This window comes from Entelurus aequoreus, linkage group LG26 (assembly GCF_033978785.1).
Source record: "Entelurus aequoreus isolate RoL-2023_Sb linkage group LG26, RoL_Eaeq_v1.1, whole genome shotgun sequence".
NCBI lineage: Eukaryota > Metazoa > Chordata > Actinopteri > Syngnathiformes > Syngnathidae > Entelurus > Entelurus aequoreus.
In genome coordinates, this window is record NC_084756.1 from 6,957,811 (window position 1) to 6,976,015 (window position 18,205).

Below are 18,205 nucleotides of genomic sequence, written 5' to 3' on the forward strand. Positions count from 1 at the left end.
TGATAAATGGCTTTGGCTTTGCATAGTAGAGTTTTAACTTGCACTTACAGATGTAGCGACCAACTGTAGTTACTGACAGTGGTTTTCTGAAGTGTTCCTGAGCCCATGTCTTTGCAGTCTATTCAGTTGAATGTAAGTTGAAAATGATTTGTTGTATTCTCTTTTCATTTACCATTTACACAAGGTGACAACTTCACTGCTTTTGGGTTTTGTAAGTAAATGCTGTGCTTACACCTATGCAGAGTATAATTACAGATCATACGCCTATATTACCCCCTAGAAGATGACAAACTTACAGCATCTGAATGTGATCTTCCTGTGGGTACGATTCCTCATTAAAGTCACGACATCTGGTGGGCCAAATTCAAGATGTCGGTGAGCCGCATTTGGCCTGCGGTCGTAGTTTGGACACTCCTGGTTTAGACTATAGAGAACACACCCACCAAAGGTTATTTGTACATGTATGGTCAGAGAAGAGACCAATCAGCTCTGCTCTTGTTGCCAGAGTGTTACGTAAGTTTGGTGTTTTCCTGACCACTGATTGTGATCGCAGCTACACCACAGCTTGCTAACATATTGCATCAGAACTCTGCCCGGCGGGAGGCAGGAATTCGCTGCAGCAAGCGAAATGAAAGTGCCGCAAGTCGAGGGCTAATGAGTTCAAACACTAGCTGAAGGCGGTTGCAACTGGAAGTAGGGTTGTCCCCATACCAATATTTTGGTACCGGTACCAAAATGTATTTCGATACTCTTCTAAATAAAGAAGACCACAAAAAATGTCATTAATGTCTTTATTGTAACAACAAATGTTAGTGTACGTAAAACATATGTTTATTATTGTAATTTAGTCCTTAAATAAAATAGTGAACATACTAGACAACTTGTCTTTTAGTAAATTTACTCAGAAACTTCTCCCTGACAGGTAAGACCTGAACCACATCAGAGCCTTCCCCTGACAACCACACCGTCAAACATGATGAAAGAATTGTGGTCAACTGTGTCAAAATGTTTACTCTCAGTCTAAATAAGGTCCTAGCCAGCATAAATCCGATCATCACTTCCAAACATTCTCCTTTGAGTCCAGACATCTGATTGTCATATTCCACAATGAAAATATTACTCATTTCATGTTCAACCTTCAAGCTTTAAGTAAATATACTTGTATCTAAAAGCAGCACTAACGAGGAATCGTCGAACAAAAAGCTTTATTTGTTTCAGCGAGTCTCAGACTGGAACTGCAGCTCCAGGAAAAAGAGTGTGGGCCAGATTACTCCTCTGATGTCTTCTCGGACAACTGTCCTTAAATACCTTTTACACAAAGACGCTTACTCTTTGTTTATCTAGCATTGGGGCCGGCCAGTTTGGACAACACCCAGTGTGTTGCTTGGCCAGTCAGCCTATTTCCTGTGATCGGTTTGAGACAGGTGACCGCCGACCCCTATCCTCTACTCCTACTTGTGAGGGCTTCCTACCAGGTGTTGCTAATGTCTTTACACTTTCTCCTAAAATACAAACCTGAATTCTTGTAGGATTCCAATTGCCTGGGGGCAAGGGCCACCCCTCTCTGGAGCGCTTGTGATGGTCATGTGCACTTTTGACATTAGTAAAATAATCCTCTGAAGGATTCTGTGACCAAATACAAACATATGCCAGCTCACAATCATATAAAAAAATGATACATGGTATAATTCACCACACTCTCACTGGCACTTAGTGACTTTAAGGAGGGGGGCAGGAACCCCGACACACAAAAAACTACAACTACTTGCTTAACAGCATACGTCACTCCAAAAGTCGATGTGAATGCCTACGTGCCGCCAGGAAACTAAAAAAAAAAAGACAAAGAACGCACATGTGCAATTACTGCTATTACGGTAGAAGCTGCAAAACAACCAAAGAAACAAAGTTTTGTCTGAGGAGACAAAAAAAGTCGAAAAAGGGAGGTTATCGGGATAAAATGACAGTTTGACGGAGAACAAACATTTACAGTCAACATCAACACTTCAACGTTTCAAGGGATTACAGAACAAGAACATCTAGATTTAGGAGTACATCCATCTGCACTCATAGACATTGATCAAGCAACAAAGAAGAAAACCTGGAACTGAAAACCTTCTGCAACACAGACCATAAAAGTCTAGAACTGGAGAATGCTATAAAGCCAGAGACATGTTTTTCTACCACATCAGATTCAATTTATTAGACAGATGAACATTACAAAGGCAACATTAAATCAATCAATGATTCCTTTCAAATGCGGAAGATGTTATACAAGCTACAACAACATGAACTGTTTTATGGAATCATTCAATAAACCCTTCAAAGAAACATGAATGGATGGTAAAAAGGAGTACATTTTGATCTGGAAGGACATTAAAGGCCTACTGAAATGATTTTTTTTTATTTAAACGGGGATAGCAGATCCATTCTATGTGTCATACTTGATCATTTCGCGATATTGCCATATTTTTGCTGAAAGGATTTAGTAGAGAACATCGACGATAAAGTTTGCAACTTTTGGTCGCTGATAAAAAAAGCCTTGCCTGTACCGGAAGTAGCGTGACGTCAAAGGTTGAAAGGCTCCTCACATTTCCCCATTGTTTTCAATGCAGCGAGAGCGATTCGGACCGAGAAAGCGACGATTACCCCATTAATTTGAGCGAGGATGAAAGATTTGTGGATGAGGGACGTTAGAGTGAAGGACTAGAGTGCAGTGCAGGACGTATCTTTTTTCGCTCTGACCGTAACTTAGGTACAAGCTGGCTCATTGGATTCCACACTCTCTCCTTTTTCTATTGTGGATCACGGATTTGTATTTTAAACCACCTCGGATACTATATCTTCTTGAAAATGAGAGTCGAGCACGCGAAATGGACATTCACAGTGACTTTTATCTCCACGACAATACATCGGCGAAGCACTTTAGCTACGGAGCTAACGTGATAGCATCGGGCTTAACTGCAGATAGAAACAAAAGAAATAAACCCCTGACTGGAAAGATAGACAGAAAATCAACAATACTATTAAACCATGGACATGTAACTACACGGTTAATGCTAAAGGCCGTATTGGCATGTGTTGCACTGTTAAGATTTCATCATTGATATATAAACTATCAGACTGCGTGGTCGGTAGTAGTGGCTTTCAGTAGGCCTTTAACTCATTACAACCAAGGTGTTTGGGTTCGTGATGAAGAACCTCAACTACAAAGTGGTAAAAAAAACATGTCATTTGCTATTAATATCTCAGAATGTATAACTATTAACATTTGACTCAAACCTAAATGGGTTTAAATGCATGTTTTAGATTATTAGTGCTGCATGATAAACAATTTATTTATTTGTGCAGAGTGCAAAGTAACAACGTTAACAAGAAAGGAACCAATTGTGGGCTTTGAAAAACAACTTCTTCCCCCAGTCTTGGCAGGAATTGAACCCACAATCATCCGATGTCGTGCAGCATGATAATGCAATCAAACCACAAGACCACAGCAGTTTCATATAAGTCTTGCAGCACAGCAGCTGTTTTTAGAGCATTTCTGTCATAACTTCTCTTTTGTGGACGACCTTGACTCACTCTTGTTTGCATTTGACCACTGATTGGTCAGCTAGCAGGAAGGCAGCTCTTGAAAGCCAATCAATGAGCTTGTGGGCAGTCTAAAGTGACAGGCTTCAGTCCGAGCTGTGATTTTCCGCCTGGCACAAGTGTTTGATTTGCCTCCATTCAATAGTGTTACATTATTTTTGTACATTAAAAAGTGCAGTGGACAAAAACTGTCTTTTGTAAAACTGCCCCCAGACTACGTCCGTGTCAGCAACATATCATTTAAAACCCCACAACAACATGAACATAGCTAAGGTTGTAGCAAACTTTAAGACTGCAGACAAACACCAGTTTACGAACCACAACTTGTTTCCTTAATTCCACAATTTTCAGAAATTGTAGAAAATTTGCTTAACTAATCATAATATCTTACTGAAGAAATTACAACAGCAGCGAGTTGGTCTTAAACTGGGTAATAAACTACTAAAACAACGGGGGGAATACCTGAAGCTAACACTAAATATATCTTGTGGTGTACCCCAAGGATCAGTAGCGGGACCAAAGTTGTTCAATCTTTAAATACATGACATTTGTAAAATGTACAAAGGACTTAGTTAGTCTTATTACGACTGTGTTTTTTCAGGAGAATAATACAAATAATAATAAGAAAACGAGATGAGATGTGAATGCTCCAATGCTGAAGTTGAAATGAAATGCTGACAGAATGTAGTATGAATGGAAGAATAGTTTGAATGTTGGAATGGTTTGAATGTTGAAGAGTATGAATTTCCAAGAAAAACATTTGGTTTGGAACTTGGGAAAATGTTAGTTTGAATGTCCAGGATGAGTGGAATGTGTTGATGTTGGAATGCTTTAAATAGGTTGAAAATTGTGGAAATGGTGGAAGTTTGAAAAATGGCCAATTCATTTTGAATGGGGAAAATGTCCCTAAAAACTGTGAATTCAAGGAAATCCGGATTTTTTTTTTAGAATTGTTGAAGGAGAGCACACAATTCCTGAACAGGCTGAATATTTTGAAGTTGGAACGGTTTAAATTAGATGAAACATTTAGGAGTTGTGGAATTTGGAAAAATGTTCCATTCTTTTCAATGGGAATTTCGTGGAAATTTGGGAATTCCGGGAAAAGAGGGAATTTTTTTGAAAATGGTCAAAACTTGAATTTTGTGAATGAGTTGAAATGGTTGGTGTTGGAATTGTTCAAATCGGTCGAGAAATGTTGACGTAGTAACATTTTTATTGAGAAATGGTATTAGGAATTCCTGAAATTTCGGGAAACCGAGAATTTTTCCAGTTCAAAAAACAACTTAGTTTTTTGTCTTGTTTAACTGGAATGATTTGACGGTGGAACGGTTGAAGTGAGTTGAAATATGTGGAAGGAGTAGTGTCCTGAATAAAGGGTGGAAATAGGGCTTTGAAAAAACAGGAATTCTGGAAAATCCTGGAATTTTTTGAACTTGTAAAAATGATAGCTTGAATATGTTGAAGGTGGTGGAATGGTTCGAATCGGTTGAAAAATGTGGAAATGGTGAAAGTTTGAAAAATGGCCAATTCGTTTTAAATGGGAAAAATGTCCCGGAAAACCTGGAATTCTGGGAAATCTGTGAATTTTTGGAATTTGTCAAGGGAAAGCCCGTGATTCCCGAATAGGCTGAACAGTTTGAAGTTGGAACGCTTTGAATGGGATGTAAGGTAATGTAATGTGGAAGGTAGAGCGCACCAAAATAGATTCTGGTGTAAAAAACATATGTGAGAATGTTTGCAACATTCACACAATAATAACAGAAGAAATGAACAAATGAAAAAGATGCTTTGACAAAAACTGACTATCCTTCATCTCAGTAGAACTTGATATTAATTGATATTTGGTAACAGTAGAAGAGAAAGTCAAACACAAATACAAATAAACGGAATAGACATTGAAAATGTAAAAGAAATAACATTTTTGAAATCGATGTAATCATAGTAGTATCGACTAGATACGCTCTTGTACTTGGTATCATTACAGTGGATGTCAGGTGTAGATCCACCCATGGCATTTGTTTACATTGTGACGCCGGCGAGCTATTGTATCCTCTTACGGTGTGTAGTGAAGCATGTTTAGCTATTCCTCGTCCTCCAGTGATAATGTAGTTGTAAGAAACTTACTTTATTTGTCACCATGGAGGCCAGGATTAGTGATTTAGATGTTAGCTGCTAGCTAGCTAGCCATGTCTTAAAGCAGCTCTTCCTGAGGGTGTTTCAGTGTTATAACTTCACCTTTATCGTTAGCTTTTAAGCCAAAATGCGTCCGTTCTCCCTTTTCTGTCTACACACTGTGTCTGCTTGTAAGTACTCTGTGTGTGCGCGCTGCCCAACATGCTCCTCTGCTCCTAAAACCAGCAATGTCATGACGTGGCGATGACGGGGGGGTGGTGGAACGGTACTTTTTCGAGGCGGTATAGAGCAGAATATGATTCATTAGTACAACCCGAGTGTGAAATGTCCTGTCCCATGGGGGTTGAGGCCAGGGGATGTTGTGGTTGGTGAGGCTCTCTGAGGCTCCACTTAAGAACTTTCCGTGGTGTTTTGCCAGCAGAAGACCACATGTCCCATGAGGACTAGCGCATATAGCGTCCAGCTCACAGGATGATACCAGCATGATTGACTTTTATTCTTCTTTCTTTGGGAATGGCGTGCCACAGTTGAGAGAGTGGCCGTGCCAGCAACCTGAGGGCTCCTGGTTCAATCCCCATTTTCTACCAGCCTCGTCATGTCCGTTGTGTCCTTAAGCAAGACACTTCACCCTTGCTCCTGATGGGTGGTGGTTAGGGTCTTGCATGGCAGCTCCCACCACCAGTTCTTTGTGTGACAGGCTTCCTGCTACACCTCCTCAGAGTCACTAAGCACCAGACATACACCCCTCAGGCCATGACACAGGTGTCCTTCAACTAGTTGCAAGTCCATGTATCGTCCATAAAGTTCTGGAACTATAAGGTTAGTGCTGCTTTAGGGCTGTCATTGATTGATTGATTGATTGACACCATTCATCCATGCGCTGTCATCCTGACCCTGTACTGGGAACTGGGGTGGAAACGCAAACCACAAAGTTCAGTTCTTGAACTTTTGGTGGAACGGGCCTCTTCTGTGATGATCCGCTGCCCGGATCATGTTTTGTTTATGTTTAGGATTCTCTTAGTTCTGTTTTAGCCCCCCTGTGTTTGTGTTTCTGGTTGCCATGGGTGCTGATTATGTTCACCTGCCTCTGGTTAGTGGCCGGGATGCTCACCTGCTCCCGGTCACTAATCAGAGAGCTATTTAGTCCTGCCTCTCTGGCTGTTTTGTTTGCTTCATGCAACATTGACCTTTGTTAGCCATGCATGCTACGTCTTCTTGTTTGCAGGCTAAGCTTTGCTACTCTGTTTGTTTGTATTCTTGCTTGATTGATGAGAATAAATCCTTTTTCTTACCTGCACTCTGCTTCCAGAGGTCTGTCTGCATCTTTGGGAAACCATCCGTACATTAGCGTGCGACCCAAGTGTAACATAGTCATGCCTTTGAGTGTGCATGAGTTCTGTGTGAAAGCATTTAGTCAACAACCACGTACATTTACAAATAGCGACTGATGGAAATGATGTAGTTAATGTACAAAGTACAAAAGCAGTGAAGTTGTCAGGTTGTGTAAATGGTAAATAAAAAGAGAATACAACAAATCCTTTTCAACTTATATTCAATTGAATAGACTGCAAAGACAAGATATTTCATGTTCACACTGAGAAACTTTGGTATTTTTTGCAAATAATCATGAAGTTAGAATTTAATGGCAGCAACACATTGCAAAAAAGGCATTTTTACCAGTGTGTTACATGGCCTTTCCTTTTAACAACACTCAGTAAAGGTTTGGGAACTGAGGAGACACATTTTTGAAGTGGAATTCTTTCCCATTCTTGCTTGATGTACAGCTTAAGTTGTTCAACAGTCTCCCTTCTCAAAAATATTGCACCACACATTTTCAATGTCTGGACTACAGGCAGGCCAGTCTAGTACCCACACTCTTTTACTATGAAGCCACGCTGTTGTAACACCTGGCTTGGTATTGTCTTGCTGAAATAAGCAGGGGCGTCCATGATAACGTTGCTTGGATGGCAACATATGTTGCTCCAAAAGCTGTATGTACCTTTCAGCATTAATGGTGCCTTCACAGATGTGTAAGTTACCCATGTCTTGGGCACTAATACACCCCCATACCATCACACATGCTGGCTTTTACACTTTCACCCTACAACAGTCCGGATAGTTATTTTCCTCTTTTGTCCGGAGGACACGACGTCCACAATTTCCAAAAACATTTTGAAATGTGGACTTTGCATCTGTCCATCTTAGATTAGCTCGGGCCCAGCGAAGCTGGGTGCATTTCTGGGTGTTGTTGATAAATAGCTTTGGCTTTGCATAGTAGAGTTTTAACTTGCACTTACAGATGTAGCGACCAACTGTAGTTACTGACAGTGGTTTTCTGAAGTGTTCCTGAGCCCATGTGGTGATATCCTTTACACACTGATGTGGCTTTTTGATGCAGTACCGCCTGAGGGATCCAAGGTGTGTAATATCATGGCTAACGTGCAGTGATTTCTCCAGATTCTCTGAACCTTTTGATGATATCACGGAGCGTAGATGGTGAAATCCCTAAATTCCTTGCAACAGCTGCTTGAGAAATGTTGTTCTTAATCAATTTGCTCAGGAATTTGTTGACAAAGTGGTGACCCTCGCCCCGTCCTTGTTTGTGAATGACTGAGCATTTCATGGAAGCTGCTTTTATACCCAATCATGGCACCCACCTGTTCCCAATTAGCCTGTTCACCTGTGGGATGTTCCAAATAAGTCTTTGATGAGCATTCCTCAACTTTCTCACTCTTTTTTGCCACTTGTGCCAGCTTTTTTGAAACATGTTGCAGGCATCAAATTCCAAATGAACTAATATTTGCAAAAAAGAACAAGGTTTTTCTCAGTGTGAACATGAAATATCTTGTCTTTGCAGTCTATTCAATTGAATATAAGTTGAAAAGGATTTGTTGTATTCTCTTTTTTTTTACCATTTACACAACGTGACAACTTCACTGCTTTTGGGCTTTGTAGATGCAGGCAGAAGTTCTTTAGAGCTGACAAATGAAAAAAATAAAATGTATGGATGGCTTTAAGTTCATAGTCTATCAAAACCGGACTATTTCACAAATTTTCAGAAGTGTAAGGACCGAAGATTGGACTTTTATTTTCATTTTGTTTATAATGTCATCTCAAGACTGTCACATTTTCAAACTTTCACCTCCACAAATGGGAGTCATGAATGAAAACAGAGGCAGTATGTTAAGACCAGTTGAAGATCAGGACAAAGACTTGACAGGGCCTACTGACAAAATGTGAGTCAAAGATCTTCTATATGACGGAAGAGCTCTGTGTACTTCAGTCCCAAAAGCCAAGAGTTGAAAATCTCTGGTCTGAAAAAGTCCGCCAAGGCCTCACTTGGCACTTTCTGTAGGATCATGCGGCACTTTCTCAGTTAGCACCGGCATGCTGCAGGGGTATGGACTGGGCTCCCTGGCTTTGCAGGACGTGCACCGCCTGGTGATCTCCAGCAGCGTGACCCGGAAGCTTTTAATCCGGAAGGCGTAGACCAATGGGTTGAGGGCCGAGTTGACGTGGGACATGAAAATGCCCACCTTGATGGCCGGCTGAGGTATGGAACCTTTCTTGTAGAACACGTTCACGCAGTTCATGATGTGCAGCGGCAGCCAGCACACCACAAACAGCAGCACCACCAAGGCCAAAGACTTGGCCAGCTTCAACTCCTTCCTGTAGTAGCGTTCGCCGTCCGAGGTGGCCTCCGCTCGTCGGTTGAGCTGCCGGCAGATCACTCGGAAGAGCTCTCCGTAGAGGGCGATCATGATAAGCAGGGGCGCCACCACCCAGCCAAAGAAGTTGAAGTAGACCATGTACTTCATGGTCATGACGTTGGTGAATTTGCACACCACGGAGTCGTTGTGGCTGAGGTTGACCGGATCACGGCGGTTGTTCCAACCCATCATGGGCACCAGGCCAGTGAGGAAGGAGACCATCCAGCACAGAACCACAGCCCCGTAAGCCCGCCTCTGGGTCACGATGGTGCTGTACCTGCAAGGAGAACATTTAATCAGCATGGAGATATAAAACAATGTCAAATTGACAGCTTCTCCCTCACCATACTTTGCCTGTCAGTTATGTGGGCGGACATTTTCCTTCCCTTAAAAGCCTGCAATGATCAGTCCATTGATTTGCATCAAAGCAGCCAAAGATACTTGTTGCTTTGTAGGACGTCAACAGGAAGAAGAACCTCCTCCTGAGCTCAGCTGGAAGAGCTGATGTTTGCTTTTGTGACGGTAAATAACGCTCCAGCACACCAGTCAAAGATCCTCCTAAATGTATGTGCTGCTGTTTCTAAGGACCAACGCTAGTCAAAGATCCCCTATATTGCAGCCGAGTATGTGCTGCTGTTTCTAATGACCAACGCTAGTCAAAGATCCTCTATATTCCAGCCGAGTATGTGCTGCTGTTTCTAATGACCAACGCTAATCAAAGATCCCCTATATTGCAGCCGAGTATGTGCTGCTGTTTCTAATGACCAACGCTAGTCAAAGGTCCTCTATTTTCCAGCCGAGTATGTGCTCATGTTTCCAAGGACCAACGCTAGTCAAAGATCCCCTATATTGCAGCCGAGTATGTGCTGCTGTTTCCAAGGACCAACACTAGTCAAAGATCCTCTATATTGCAGCCCAGTATTTGCTGCTGTTTCTAATGACCAACGCTAGTCAAAGATCCTCTATATGTGACTGCTCGCTGACTGCTCGCTGTTGCTGTTGCGAAAAAGCTAAGTATCGTTCTATCTGTGTGCTTCTAATTGTTTTACAGCTTACTACTTCCCAAACATACTTAGTAGTCTTATTTAACTTGCAAATCACCCAATCTCTGTCTTACCACCCCTCTCTCAGCTAGCTAGCTGCTAAGCTAACGAAGATAGCGCGGAGAAAGGCGGCGTTAGTCTGAAGGAATCTGCTCCCCACACGTCGTGACCACTTCCCCAAAGACAGCAAGAACTTGACTTGGTGAAAGAAATACCGTGAGTATGGCTCCCTGCTCTTTGTGCATCGTTCTCATGGATAGGTTGGCTCTGCATGAGAGCCGTGTCCACCAGTTAGAGCAGAGTAATCTCCTAACTTTAACGTTGTGGACATATCTGCTAGCGTTAGCTGTAGCGAGCTAACTAGCCCAGATTATAGCAGCTCTAAGCGGCCTATAAGCAATGGTGAACCGGTTGAGACGCATAATAAATGTAGCCCTTTAGCTAGTCCTACACCCCAGTCTACCGGGCACCACACCTTAGTCATAGGGGACTCCATCACCCGAAACATAAAGCTTAGCAAACCAGCCACAATTAAGAGCACCAGACATTGAAGCTAATCTTGTACGGATAACTTTAACAACAAATCCTCAAAACAGCCCAATACCTATAATATGGGCTTTTTAAACATAAGATCATTGTCTCTCAAAACGTTATTAGTTAATAAGGTCATTAGAGACAACAATCTTAACGTCATTGGTCTTAGCGAAACCTGGCTCAAACCAGACCATTTTTTTGCGCTGAATGAGGCATCTCCTCCTAACTATACGAATGCGCATATTACCCGTCCCCTTAAAAGGGGGGGGGGGGGGGGGGGTCGCACTAATATACACTGAAAACCTTAACCTTACCCCTAACCTAAGTAATAAATATAAATCATTTGAGGTGATCTCTGAGCTGCCACTTAACTTTTATGGACAGAATTTCTAGGCGCAGTCAGGGCGTTGAGGGGATCTGGTTTGGTGGCTGCAGGATTAGGTCTCTGCTTTTTGCAGATGATGTGGTCCTGATGGATTCATCTGGCCAGGATCTTCAGCTCTCAATGGATCGGTTCGCAGCTGAGTGTGAAGCGACTGGGATGAGAATCAGCACCTCCAAGTCCGAGTCCATGGTTCTCGCCCGGAAAAGGGTGGAGTGCCATCTCCGGGTTGCGGAGGAGACCCTGCCCCAAGTGGAGGAGTTCAAATACCTTGGAGTCTTGTTCACGATTGAGGCAAGAGTGGATCGTGAGATCGACAGGCGGATCGGTGCGGCGTCTTCAGTAATGCGGACGCTGTATCGATCCGTTGTGGTGAAGAAGGAGCTGAGCCGGAAGGCAAAGCTCTCAATTTACCGGTCGATCTACGTTCCCATCCTCACCTACGGTCATGAGCTTTGGGTTATGACCGAAAGGACAAGATCACGGGTACAAGCGGCCGGGTGGCGGGGCTCTCCCTTAGAGATAGGGTGAGAAGCTCTGCCATCCGGGAGAAGCTCAAAGTAAAGCCGCTGCTCCTCCACATCGAGAGGAGCCAGAAGAGGTGGTTCGGGCATCTGATCAGGATGCCACCCGAGCGCCTCCCTAGGGAGGTGTTTAGGGCACGTCCGACCGGTAGGAGGCCACGGGGAAGACCAAGGACACGTTGGGAAGACTATGTCTCCCGGCTGGCCTGGGAACGCCTCGGGATCCCCCGGGAAGAGCTGGACGAAGTGGCTGGGGAGAGGGAAGTCTGGGCTTCCCTGCTTAGGCTGCTTCCCTGCTTAGGCTGCTGCCCCGCGACCCGACCTCTGATAAGCGGAAGAAGATGGATGGATGGATGGATGGCATTTGAAGTGCTTACTATGAGGTCTGTCACACCGCTACCTCTCGACCTGGCTGTTATCTACCGCCCCCCAGTGCCCTATTCGGACTTTATCAGTGGAATCTCAGAGTTTGTCGCTGATCTAGTGATGCACGCCGACAATATAATTATAATGCAGGACTTTAATATCCATATGAATACCCCATAGGATCCTCCGTGCGTGGGGCTCTAGACTATAATAGATAGCTGTGGTCTTACACAAATAATAAATTAACCCACGCATCGCAACGGTAATACGATAGATCTAGTGCTTGTCAGGGGTGTCACCACCTCCAAAGTTATGATACTCCCGTATACTAAAGTAATGTCCGATCATTAAATTCGGAGTTCTGACTCATTGTCAACAAGCTAATAATAATAACTCCTTTAGCAGCCGCAACATTAATGCTGCCACAACGATGACTCTTGCTGGCCTACTACCTTCAGTAATGGCACCATTCCGAAATTATGTGGGCTCTTTTGATAACCTCACTAATAACTTTAACGACGCCCTGAGTGAAATCATTGAAAGTATAGCACCGCTAAAGCTAAAAAGGGCCCCTAAAAGGCGCACCCCATAGTTTACAGAAGAAACTAGAGCTCTTAAATGATCATGTAGAAAGCTGGAACGCAAATGGCGCCCGACTAAACTTGAGGTTTTCCATCAAGCATGGAGTGATAGTTTAATAACTTTAAAGGCCTACTGAAATTTTTTTTTTTTTATTTAAACGGGGATAGCAGATCCATTCTATGTGTCATACTTGATCATTTCGCGATATTGCCATCATTTTTGCTGAAAGGATTTAGTAGAGAACAACGACGATGAAGTTCGCAACTTTTGGTCGCTGATAAAAAAAAGCCTTGCCTATACCGGAAGTAGCGTGACGTCACCGGAGGAAGGGCTGCTCGCATTTTCCTACTGTTTACAATGCAGCGAGAGCGATTCGGACCGAGAAAGCGACGATTACCCCATTAATATGAGCGAGGATGAAAGATTCTTGGATGAGGAACGTGAGAGTGAAGGACTAGCGTGCAGTGCAGGACATATCTTTTTTCGCTCTGACCGTAATTTAGGTACAAGCTGGCTCATTGGATTCCTCACTCTCTCCTTTTTCTATTGTGGATCACGGATTTGTATTTTAAACCACCTCGGATACTATATCCTCTTGAAAGTGAGAGTCGAGAACGCGAAATGGACATTCACAGTGACTTTTATCTCCACGACAATACATCAGCGAAACCCTTCAGCTACAGAACTAACGTGATAGCATCGGGCTCAAATGCAGATAGAAACAAAAGAAATAAACCCCTGACTGGAAATAGACAGAAAATCAACAATACTATTAAACCATGGACATGCAACTACACGGTTAATGCTTTCCAGCCTGGCGAAGCTTAACAATGCTGTTGCTAACGACGCCATTGAAGCTAACTTAGCAACAGGACCTCACAGAGCTATGATAAAAACATTAGCGCTCCACCTACGCCAGCCGGCCCTCATCTGCTCATCAACACCCGTGCTCACCTGCGTTCCAGCGATCGACGGAAGGACGAAGGACTTCACCCGATCATCCGTGCGGTCGGCGGTTAGCGTCGGCTAGCGCGTCTGCTATCCAAGTCAAAGTCCTCCTGGTTGTGTTGCTACAGCCAGCCGCTAATACACCGATCCCACCTACAACTTTCTTCTTTGCAGTCTTCATTGTTCATTAAACAAATTGCAAAAGATTCACCAACACAGATGTCCAGAATACTGTGGAATTTTGAGATGAAAACAGAGCTTTTTTGTATTGTATTCAATGGTGTACCAATACTTCCGTTTAACTAGTGACGTCACGCGCATACGTCATCATACATAGACGTTTTCAACCAGAAGTTTAGCGGGAAATTTAAAATTGCACTTTATAAGTTAACCCGGCCGTATTGGCATGTGTTGCAATGTTAAGATTTAATCATTGATATATAAACTATCAGACTGCGTGGTCGGTAGTAGTGGGTTTCAGTAGGCCTTTAAGCCCATGCTTACCTTAGCTAAAGCTAAATATTACTCAAATGTCATCCGCCTCAACAAAAAAACAATCCTTAATTTTTGTTCAGTACAGTAGCATCACTAACCCAACAAGGGACTCTTCCCAGTAGCTCCACCCACTCGGCAGATGACTTTATGAATTTCTTTAATAAGAAAATTGAACTCATTAGAAAGGAGATTAAAGACAACGCATCCCAGCTACAACTGGGTTCTATTAACACAAATACGACTGTATATACGACGGATACGCCCTCCAAAATAGTCTCTCTCTTTTTGATGAAATAACATTTGAGGAATTATTACGGCGTGTAAGTGGGATAAAACAAACAACATGTTTACTTGACCCACTTCCTGGGAAACTTATCAAGGAACTGTTTGTAATATTAGGTCCATCAGTGCTAAATATTATAAACGTATCACTTTCCTCCGGCACTGTTCCCCTACCATTCAAAAAAGCGGTTATTCATCCTCTGCTCAAAAGACCTAACCTCGATCCTGACCTCATAGTAAACTACCGGCCGGTGTCCCGCCTTCCGTTTATTTCCAAAATCCTCGAAAAAATAGTTGCACAGCAGCTAAATGAACACTTAGTGACTAACAATCTCTGTGAACCTTTTCAATCCGGTTTCAGGGCAGATCACTCTATGGAGACAGCCCTCGCAAAAATGACTAATGATCTATTGCTAACGATGGATGTCATCTATGTTGCTGCTTCTTGATCTTAGCGCCGCTTACCATACCGTCCATTATAATATTTTATTAGAGCGTATCAAAACGCGTATTGGGATGTCAGACTTAGCCTTGTCTTGGTTTAACTCTTATCTTACTGACAGGATGCAGTGTGTCTCCCATAACAATGTGACCTCGGACTATGTTAAGGTAACGTGTGGAGTCCCCCAGGGTTCGGTTCTTGGCCCTGCACTCTTTAGTATTTACATGCTGCCGCTAGGTGACATCATACGTGTTAGCTTTCACTGTTATGTTGATGACACTCAACTCTACATGCCCCTAAAGCTGACCAACACGCCGGATTGTAGTCAGCTGGAGGCGTGTCTTAATGAAATTAAACAATGGATGTCCGCTAACTTTTTGCAACTCAACGCTAAGAAAACGGAAATGCTGATTATCGGTCCTGCTAGACACCGACATCTATTTAATAATACCACCTAAACATTTGACAACCAAACAATTATCTAAGGCGACTCGGTAAAGAATCTGGGTATTATCTTCCACCCAACTCTCTCGTTTGAGTCACACATTAAGAGTGTTACTAAAACAACTCTCTCGTTTGAGTCGCACATTAAGAGTGTTACTAAAACAACTCTCGTTTGAGTCGCACATCAAGAGTGTTACTAAAACAACTCTCTCGTTTGAGTCGCACATCAAGAGTGTTACTAAAACAACTCTCTCGTTTGAGTCGCACATTAAGAGTGTTACTAAAACAACTCTCTCGTTTGAGTCGCACATTAAGAGTGTTACTAAAACAACTCTCTCGTTTGAGTCGCACATTAAGAGTGTTACTAAAACAACTCTCGTTTGAGTCGCACATTAAGAGTGTTCCTAAAACAACTCTCTCGTTTGAGTCGCACATTAAGAGTGTTACTAAAACAACTTTCTCGTTTGAGTCGCACATTAAGAGTGTTACTAAAACAACTCTCTCGTTTGAGTCGCACATTAAGAGTGTTACTAAAACAACTCTCTCGTTTGAGTCGCACATTAAGAGTGATACTAAAACAACTCTCTCGTTTGAGTCGCACATTAAGAGTGTTACTAAAACAACTCTCTCGTTTGAGTCGCACATTAAGAGTGTTACTAAAACAACTCTCTCGTTTGAGTCGCACATTAAGAGTGTTACTAAAACAACTCTCTCGTTTGAGTCGCACATCAAGAGTGTTACTAAAACAACTCTCTCGTTTGAGTCGCACATCAAGAGTGTTACTAAAACAACTCTCTCGTTTGAGTCGCACATCAAGAGTGTTACTAAAACAACTCTCTCCTTTGAGTCGCACATCAAGAGTGTTACTAAAACAACTCTCTCGTTTGAGTCGCACATCAAGAGTGTTACTAAAACAACTCTCTCGTTTGAGTCGCACATCAAGAGTGTTACTAAAACAACTCTCTCGTTTGAGTCGCACATCAAGAGTGTTACTAAAACAACTCTCTCGTTTGAGTCGCACATCAAGAGTGTTACTAAAACAACTCTCTCGTTTGAGTCGCACATCAAGAGTGTTACTAAAACAACTCTCTCGTTTGAGTCGCACATCAAGAGTGTTACTAAAACAACTCTCTCGTTTGAGTCGCACATCAAGAGTGTTACTAAAACAACTCTCTCGTTTGAGTCGCACATCAAGAGTGCTACTAAAACAACTCTCTCGTTTGAGTCGCACATCAAGAGTGTTACTAAAACAACTCTCTCGTTTGAGTCGCACATCAAGAGTGCTACTAAAACAACTCTCTCGTTTGAGTCGCACATCAAGAGTGTTACTAAAACAACTCTCTCGTTTGAGTCGCACATCAAGAGTGTTACTAAAACAACTCTCTCGTTTGAGTCGCACATCAAGAGTGTTACTAAAACAACTCTCTCGTTTGAGTCGCACATCAAGAGTGTTACTAAAACAACTCTCTCGTTTGAGTCGCACATCAAGAGTGTTACTAAAACAACTCTCTCCTTTGAGTCGCACATCAAGAGTGTTACTAAAACAACTCTCTCGTTTGAGTCGCACATCAAGAGTGTTACTAAAACAACTCTCTCGTTTGAGTCGCACATCAAGAGTGTTACTAAAACAACTCTCTCGTTTGACTCGCACATCAAGAGTGATACTAAAACAACTCTCTCGTTTGAGTCGCACATTGAGAGTGTTACTAAAACAACTCTCTCGTTTGAGTCGCACATTAAGAGTGTTACTAAAACAACTCTCTCGTTTGAGTCACACATTAAGAGTGTTACTAAAACAACTCTCTCGTTTGAGTCACACATCAAGAGTGTTACTAAAACAACTTTCTCGTTTGAGTCACACATCAAGAGTGTTACTAAAACAACTCTCTCGTTTGAGTCACACATCAAGAGTGTTACTAAAACAACTCTCTCGTTTGAGTCACACATCAAGAGCGTTACTAAAACAACCCTCTCGTTTGAGTCACACATCAAGAGCGTTACTAAAACAACTCTCTCGTTTGAGTCACACATTAAGAGCGTTACTAAAACAACTCTCTCGTTTGAGTCACACATCAAGAGTGTTACTAAAACAACTCTCACGTTTGAGTCGCACATCAAGAGTGTTACTAAAACAACTCTCTCGTTTGAGTCGCACATCAAGAGTGTTACTAAAACAACTCTCTCGTTTGAGTCACACATTAAGAGTGTTACTAAAACAACTCTCTCGTTTGAGTCGCACATTAAGAGTGTTACTAAAACAACTCTCTCGTTTGAGTCGCACATTAAGAGTGTTACTAAAACAACTCTCGTTTGAGTCGCACATTAAGAGTGTTCCTAAAACAACTCTCTCGTTTGAGTCGCACATTAAGAGTGTTACTAAAACAACTTTCTCGTTTGAGTCGCACATTAAGAGTGTTACTAAAACAACTCTCTCGTTTGAGTCCCACATTAAGAGTGTTACTAAAACAACTCTCTCGTTTGAGTCGCACATTAAGAGTGTTACTAAAACAACTCTCTCGTTTGAGTCGCACATTAAGAGTGTTACTAAAACAACTCTCTCGTTTGAGTCGCACATTAAGAGTGTTACTAAAACAACTCTCTCCTTTGAGTCGCACATTAAGAGTGTTACTAAAACAACTCTCTCCTTTGAGTCGCACATTAAGAGTGTTACTAAAACAACTCTCTCCTTTGAGTCGCACATTAAGAGTGTTACTAAAACAACTCTCTCGTTTGAG

The 18,205-nt window shown here is 42.4% G+C and overlaps 1 protein-coding gene across 2 annotated transcripts in view; it reads right to left on the minus strand.

Annotated features, from left to right (window-relative positions):
• Positions 1-8,681: 8,681 nt before the first annotated feature.
• LOC133643280 (adenosine receptor A1-like) overlaps positions 8,682-18,205 on the minus strand; it is a 26,827-nt gene continuing 17,303 nt past the window's right edge. For both annotated transcript variants that reach the window (XM_062037763.1, XM_062037762.1), the window contains one exon: positions 8,682-9,705. In XM_062037763.1, the coding sequence (XP_061893747.1) occupies positions 9,054-9,705 (652 nt within the window). In that variant the 3' untranslated portion in view covers positions 8,682-9,053. The remainder of the gene's footprint in view (positions 9,706-18,205) is intronic.